Source organism: Limulus polyphemus, unplaced genomic scaffold (genome assembly GCF_000517525.1).
Source record: "Limulus polyphemus unplaced genomic scaffold, Limulus_polyphemus-2.1.2 Scaffold390, whole genome shotgun sequence".
Taxonomy (NCBI): Eukaryota; Metazoa; Arthropoda; class Merostomata; order Xiphosura; family Limulidae; genus Limulus; species Limulus polyphemus.
The window spans coordinates 531500-540238 of record NW_013666000.1 but is presented as its reverse complement, the minus strand read 5'-3'; the positions used below and the strand labels follow the sequence as shown (position 1 = coordinate 540238).

The 8739-nt window shown below is 31.3% G+C and overlaps 1 protein-coding gene across 2 annotated transcripts in view; it reads right to left on the bottom strand.

Annotated features, from left to right (window-relative positions):
* Nucleotides 1–2944, bottom strand: part of LOC106457909 (GMP synthase [glutamine-hydrolyzing]) — a 26776-nt gene extending 23832 nt beyond the window's left edge. The window contains exons 1-2 of one of the 2 annotated variants that reach the window (XM_013917356.2): nt 2856–2944; nt 549–659 (exon numbers count right to left, since the gene is read on the bottom strand). In XM_013917356.2, coding sequence (XP_013772810.1) covers nt 549–638 — 90 coding nt within the window. In that variant the 5' untranslated portion in view covers nt 639–659; nt 2856–2944. Of the gene's footprint in view, nt 1–548; nt 660–2855 lie in introns of those variants that run through there. The other variant, XM_022383989.1, reaches the window with a different exon arrangement.
* Between the last annotated feature and the right edge of the window lie 5795 nt (nt 2945–8739).

Here is an 8739-nt window from a genome sequence, read left to right as displayed (position 1 = left end):
TGATTGTAAAATGGAAAAGCATCATCAATAAGAATGGAGACTATTTCATTGAATAAATGTTTTGTTTTGATCTATAAAGAAGTGTAAGGTTTATTCATCTCAATAAAACTATATTAACTTCTTGACAACCTAATAGTTCTTCAAAAACCAGTTAAACATCCTATGCACAAGAACAAAATATTATCCTGCAGATTACTTTCTAGCTTGCATAGATGTGTTTTATAGAGTCCAAAAATGTGCAAATTTATATGTAACTTCCTGTTCAAAATTAGGGAGAATCACATCAACAAGAATTAAATTCAAAAACTATAGGACCATATTTTCTTCCAAATTTTATTACCGTAGTTCATAAGCCACATATAACACAAAGATAAATTTAAATGGTATATGCATCTTTAAAAACATTATTTTAATTGATTTGATTCTAGGTTTACTACTGTACTTTTGATATGATTAAATAAATTTTTTAAATTGTCACCATTTTTTCTAAACACATATACACTTATATACAGCATCATTTAATATTTTAAAATCTTATGCATACATACCTTCCCATACTGAGCTCCAGCATCAAGAATAGCAACTTTTTCAGAGTTAAAAACACCATTAACGCGGGTTTCTTGCCCTGTGTCGTACATGACACGGCCTCCACAACAACACTGAAAAGTACAATTCAAAAATAAATATGCTTCAATTATTACCGTTATAACTTCAAATTTTAATAGTAATATACTATAAGAAAACTATGCATATAAATTTTTCTGCAACAATAAAAAAAAGTTAGTTTATAATTTAACTATTTTATAAAATATGGCCCTTGTCTTCAGTTATGTCAAGGGTCATTCATGGACGAATAAAACAAGCTTAATATTGTCTTTGCAGCACTCAACAGAAATATAACTACAAATTTATGTAATGCAAGTTACTATCAGAAATAACATCAATTCTAAACATAGAATAGACATGAGGTCCAAGAAAACATCTTCTCTAGTAGAATATATTATGTATTGAGGGAAAAAAAGAAAAGCTATTTGAAAGGCTAAACAAAAGTTCAATATTATCTTGTACAGAATAGTCACAAGTGACCTAGCAAGCTTGGGTTCAATAAGTACACAAGCCATCAGTTATAGCAGAATTAAATAATTATGTAAGAAAATTATGGAGCAAAACATATTTACATACTTATATAGAAGTTTTAGGCATTGTGCAGATCTTAATTTGAAAACCAGTAACTAGAATGTGCTTTAGATCTAAACTGACCCATAACATTTCCATATCTCCACCTCTCCCTAAATATTACTGCAATATTTGCAAGTTTCTTCCTACATGCTATAAAATGATATGGATATTTTATCCATTTTCCAGGTTTTAATCCATCACTCTTAAGAACTAGCAAAATGAATTAGCTAGGATATGTGAAAAGGAGAACAGAGTATAAAGTGACAAGGAATAACACTTTTCATTATTAATGCCCTTTATGACACACATATATGTATTTAATAATTTCAGTACAGAACTAGACAAATTGAAATGATAACCCAGTAATAACCCAATGATTACGCAGTTCCAAAAATAGAATATTTATCTTCTACACCTCTATAAGTGATCAATTTATGATTAAAATGAAAAACTTTAGCTAAAAGTTATTTTCTAAACTGAAAATGGACTATTTAAACTCCTTGATTATTGCAAATAAACCTTTTGCTATCAACACTTATTTCATTCAATAATAAAATTTCTGAATAAAATATTACACTGGATAATTTATTATTTGTCATCAAAATATCTAACACTTAGTTTTATAAACAATAAGTTAAACTCCTCATTTGCCACATCCTGTTAGAATGAATTGATTTATTAGATTTTCACAAACATTTCTATATGTCCACAAGTACTACTACAGTGCTAAGCTGCTTCTCCTACCACATTATAAATTAAGTCTGGGTCCCAATATGTACATACGTCATCAATTTTTACAGAACTCAATAATTTTATACCAAAATTATGCAGCAAAACATACGAAGTATTAATATGAAAGTTTTGCTTATTTTTGATAACCAATAAAAACATCAGCTGGGATATGTGGAAAGAGATAAAACTAAATGTATAAAACATCTAAGGACAGTACTTTTCATTCAGTGTTTTTTATGTAACACATAAATGTATATCACAGTTATAATATATAACTAGAGAAATTGTTATGATATCCATCACACAGTTTCAAAAACAATAAGAAACAATATCTCTACCTTCATAAGGTTTTCATGAACAAGTTAGTTTTGTTATAAAGTACATGTTACTATTTCACAAGCTTAACCTAGATTAATTAACAAGATTAATTTTCAAAAACATATACACTTTACTAGTTACTAAGGTACAGATAAAATTAACTCAATGGTTAATATCATAATTTAATATGGCGAGCTCTGCGATGTTTTACTTTTAGACTTTTTTAGTTCACAACAAAAACAGATGTTTTGCTTTGGGCATCTTTCAGTTTCAACGTGGTTGATTATTCTAAACGCTCACACACACAGATATAATAATTTAACGTTAATCTAATTTCAATACAATTACAAACTTAAACTATTGCAATACTGAACCATCACATATAAAAAAATTACATTTCATCAAATCATGATGTGACATTACTTGTTACTAATACTATTGGTATTAGCCATGTCCTAAGACCGAGAACTCTTGACTCGTATTCGTAAGACGTTAACTTAATAATTATTACGCCTTCTACCGCCGTATACTTGAGCCTAAGAAAATCGTATGAATGTAACTAATATTTAAAAATAATTTTTCTTATAAAACTCTTTCATCATTTAAGATTAAAAAGAAACGCATACCTTTAACAGTGAGATTTTGTAGAATATGAAAAACCGTCTAAACACCAATTCCCTCCGTGCTGACCCCAACTTTGGAAAGACGCATGCGCTCGCTTAATATTTCGATAGACAGAGCGCTACCTGGCGGCTGTAGTTCCCAATCATAATAGTGAATTAAATATAACTATAAAGAACAAGGTTGTTTGTTCTGTTTTGAAGAAGGTATGTAGAGAAATAAATAATCAAACATATATGTGTAGAATATTAACTTATTGCTTATATTCCAGTTATGTAAGATTGAAACTAAGTTTTCCTTATATTAGTATTATATTTTATAAAAGAGGTAATTTTATAGAATAAGTAACTTTAACAAGATTTTATCTAAGTCGCTTCTCTTTTTCTTCAGTAAAATAAAACATAATGCTTTCCTTTCATTTTATAATTTTTTTGTTTTCATTTTCATTGGTATAAGCGAATTTTTTTATAGGGTAATTGTAGGCTCAAGGTAAAAACAACAGTCACGTGAAATCATATGCTCCTGGGTGGTCACATGACATCATATGATGAAATCTTGTTTTCAATTCTGTTTTCAAGGCTAACTATTACACAATAATATAAACCACTTTTTTTACCCATTTTTAACTTTTGCATACATTTAAAAATTAATTTTTAATGAGCTTGTGTAGTTAGCTACAAAATTTACACAATTTAATCAATCTTGATATCATAGAAATGTTATACACACCGGTGTATCAGATGTAAATCTGCGGATTTAAAATACTTTGTGGTGTGCAGAGCGCAGATAATCCAATGTGTAACTTTGCACTAAAACAACAACAACAACAACAACATAAAAATGTTGGTCATTTTAGCGTATATACGAATTAACCGTTTAACAATGTTTTATAACTAACATGAAATGTAATATTTTTTTTCCGAAATGTAATAATTTATCTAACATTATACAGTATAGTAATATTGGAGCCAGGCATGGTCTAGTAGTTAGCGTGCCTGGACAGTGGAACCGAGGATTCATGGATTGTGACCTGTTGAGGCAAAAACGCACTTCGCACTTTGGGACCGTGAATATGACATAAGCGTGAAGGTCAAATTAAATGAGAGTAGTCAAAGAGTTGGCGGTGGGGGATTGACTATCTGCCTCCCATCTAGTTTACCAGTTCAAAATTAGGGACGGCTGTGCACAGGTAGCCTTTTAAGTTAAATTCTGAAACCAGTCAACAAACAAAATAATAATACTGTCAGACTCAAAACGCACTTTTAGTGACTTTTCACAAGTTAAATGGTTTACGTTTTTTCTAATTCTAAGTTGAATTCATTAAGAGTTCATGTCGATTTTCGTTGTAAGTACGCTAAAGCCCCCCTTTAAAGAAGTTGATTAAGATAAAGTTTAGTAAGTGAAACAATCTTCACCTTGAGATTAGCTTAGGTTGGAATATATTATATATTACCATTATTTAAGATTACACCTCCATAAACATTTTCCTTAGCGGCAAGATGGAAATGTACATTTAAATTAACACTGGAGAATTGGTTAACGTAGTCGACGATGTATAAGAATATATCATTAAAAGCATCTCAACCTTGGCTCACACAGCGAGGAATCTAATGGAAAGTAAGCATTGAGAAAGTTTTGCAAAGAAAACAAATTACTAGTTATTACTGATAAAATGTTGATTAGTTAATTAAATGAATAGTTAATGATCAAGGTTGCTGCCACGTTTTCTGAGGACAGTTTGGCATAGCAACTATTACGAGTTCTTGTTGGGTATCCATGAGCAGCTTACTAACTACATTATACATCCCTCGACAGCAAAAGAACTGGTTTAATCCAGTAAAAACAAAAGCTAATTATATGTGACTAGTATGTTTGTTTGTCATGGATTTCGCGCAAAACTATACGCAAAGCTAATTTAGCAGCTAGTCATCACCACCACCCGCCAACTCTTGGGCTACTCGTTTACCAACGAATCGTGGGATTGACCGTCATATTATAACGCCCCCACGGCTGAATAGGCGAGCAAAAAAATAGTACAACAGCTGTAGTTGAACCAAGTAAGCTAGCTGTTGATTAAGCTATTCAAGCCAAATCTTCGTGCCTGCACCCAGACTGAACTAATTCTTTATATGGTTCAATGTTCAGTTCGACCGTAAGTTTCTTTTGGATAATTATAATTAAGAAGGGAGATAAATTAAAATATCATGGTAAATAATAACAAGTTATGCTGCAAAATAGTTTTGTTTATTGGCAAAAAAATAATAATTACATTTAATGCTCAAAGCCAAACACTAAATTAATATGCATTTGTTCTGATTTCAAGACTTTGGCAATCTGTTGTATTCATGTTGCTCATGTATTAAATATAATCTGTATTTTGTTTTTTACGAACTCTGATATTTCATTGTTTCTTATATAAACTTACTCAAGTTGGCGACCTGTGTAAGAATTAACGACTGCATATTCACGTATTTCAAATAAATACTGTTTGTAATTGATTCGTCACTCACAAAGTTGCTCAACTAGCCGGATGAGTAGATGTACAGAGTTAAATAAGAGGCCATTTAGAAAAATTTGGATTTTAAACATCGTCTGTTATCATTCGATTAGTAATTACTAGTTTTGTAAACAAAATTATATTTAACCTAGGGTCTTTCTTTGAAAAAGACTTTACAGATGACTAAAAATGTCATCTCAGAGCAATATAAAGTTGTTAAATGTGAAACCAACTCAAGAAAAGTGCGATAAAAGGAAAGAGATAGTAGGGTGTGTATGTGCGTAGTCAATGGAAAACCGAATTTATATGGCTAAAGACAGGGTGGAACATCGATAAGAGAGAAGCGAATTTCCACAGATTGAAATTTGTTGAAATCAACTTTAATGGGTATAACAGAATGTACGACTAAAAAGAAAATAAGTATTGTGTCCAAAATAGAATACCACAACAAACAAACATTTTGAAAACGAAAAACTTTATTCATAAGTTAATTAGGCAACTTGTAAATAAAGTGGAACAAGCAAATATCACTAGTTCTATCTCATTGGATAAGTTGAAATCCTAATTTGTTTTAACTTTCTGGTTTCCAACTTTCAGAGGCATGTGAGCAGATCATTTGTTTTTCTTACTACTTTTAATTTAAGAACATAATCATGTTAAGGTTTCACATCCAGGTAATTTCTGACTGAAGCACAGCCTAATAGTTTTTTATTATGCTATTAAGCAAAACGGCTTTTGAATCAGTGCTGTACTGTTTATAAATATCTATGTTGTATTAAGCTGCTGTGATGAAAGATGTATCCGAAAGGTGATTCTTAATATATTTAACTATTTCTTAAGATCAACGTATTAAGGATAAGGAATAAATATACGGACGTAATCGTATTCTACTGAACAAATTTTCATCCATTTTAATTCCAATGTAACATAACGTCATAAGTATGAAGAAATCCGGTTCATGTTGACACCGTCCCTATAATTTTAACGAAGGATCTAGCAACTTTAAGGCGAAGAAATGTATTGCATCTACTTAATCTATTAGAGTTGCCATCAAATGTGTTCAATTATTCTAAATTTTAATTTAAATGATTCAACTCTACTTGATTGGACATAAACGTTTCTTTTGATAAATAAAAAAAAAGTCTTTTAACAAACTAAATGATCAATTCCCAGTTTGCCCCTGAAGAAGAAGGTCCAGCTTTCGAAAGCGCTCTTGTTATAGGGTTTTATCATTTTATATTATGACGTTTTGAACCTACGTATTTTTCTGACATCTAAAATGATCAACTTTAGTCTTACTTTCTGCTGAAAAAAGGCCACTGTGTGGTGTTTACAGCTACAATGAATTACCTTTCAGACAGTACTCTCAGGTAACAAGAGATTTGATCAGGAAACGTATAACAGGGTAGTTCTTTGACTTTTACTGAGTTTCAAGAAAGATATCAAGCACGATGGAAACAAAGTGTTGAAAACAAACAAAGCCATTATCGTTATGGATAGAAGATAGCGCCTTTACTGTAAATCTGAAGATATCTCTTAACTTCCCATGTTACTTAAAACTTTCAGACTTAGAACTAAGAGAGCATACCATTGTGTACAATACTGTATAATGTCATTTCTTTCAATGTATGCGCTACCCACGTCAGTGACGGACATTTTAATAAACAAATGAGGAAGGATATATCCTCAAAGTATCACATGGCTTTCCAGTGGAAAAGATCAGTAGTCTTTCTCACGAAAGAGTTCGCGTGTATCATAAGGGAATGACCCAGAATGATAGGGAACAAGAGCGAAAGGAACTTAGTCACATTCTTTGACCAATGTTCTGTTGTTAAAACTACACATACAACTAGAAACTTGTATGCTTGAAAATTTTTGAAAGATTTTTACTAACTAAAGAAAAAGAAAAATACTAAATGTGCGTTTGGATACTACAACTTTTAACTTTTTTTTTACGTGTACTCTCAATGAACTTCTTTCAGGGGTAGTCAAACACTTAAGTTTATTGCTGATTTAAGCATATGATTTTCTTTGCTAAGTGTATATTTTGTACAAAAATTTTAAAAACAATGTTAAGGTATTACAAATGAATTACATTTACAATATTTTCCCACAAAGTCAGAGCAAAGGAGAAGTTTACGACCTCAGGCCGCGGTAGAGATAACTATTTGGTGTTGTAATATATTGAGAGAAAACTATTTCATCTAAATATGATAGGTACTTATAAATACTTTAAGAACATTTTCAAACACAAATGAAACGAACTACAACAACATCAAAGTTATACACAGCGTTTTGTATTAAACGTTGGACGACAAAATTAAATACCAGGGATATCAAACTCATTTCGTCTTAGGGTTCAGGTTTATGAAAAATGAACAGTTCATGGGCCATAATTTTTTACAAGCTTCTTCTCCCCAACATAATATTGCTTCGGAAACTCATGGTTTAATAAAATAAGAACTCAAAATAAGAGTTAACTCTTGTTACTAGTTAAGGGCCATAGTACCCAATACAAACTCGAGGACCTTATAATACGATATATGGCTCAGGTCCCACTAAAAGTAAGTGGAACATATGTTATGAGGACCATTTAAAAAACAACAACAAAGGAGCGTTTGTTTAACACCATTAAAATTTACAATCGCTCTCAGTGGTATCTGAGCAATAAAAACAACAATGAAAAACATAATTCATAAGATGACCACACCAAGGGTTTTGCCCTTCTTGTCTCAGTTCAAAGGTGTTCATTGGCTAGTGGACCCAGAAATATCTGCAGTATATTTATTTCATTACCATGTATTACAATGACAAAACAAAACAAACAAAAGAACAACAAATTATTGGAGATATCTAATCACAGTAAAAGAAAAAGTTTTGATAAAAACATCCTATGATATAACTAACTGGGCGTAATTTAAACAAGTGACATACGTCGGTTTTATTACATAATTTTGTTTGCTGCTTTATTGTATGTAGACGTATGATAAAGCTCCAACGCAAACTACTATAGCCTTTACAAATTTCTCATTATAAGCAAGATAATGAACATATAATTTCCCTAACAAACCCAGTAGATGATAATGATGACAAAACGTTGTACATTTGCTGTTATGTTAAACTTATATTAAAGTTTTTCTTCAATAACCATTCAAGCCGTCTCCAATCATTACAAGTAGATGAGCTTTAGATCATGAGTGATAGAAAAACAAAGGAGCTGATTTTTCCAAGCCCGTTCCCTTGGCCCGTTCAATCAAAGCTATATAGGCTTTTATGGCTGTATCATGTACATTTTTCGCGTGACTACCGTTAGTGTGTTTGTTTGTTTTTGAATTTCGCGCAAAGCTACACGAGGGCTATCTGCGCTAGCCGTCCCTAATTTAGCAGTGTAA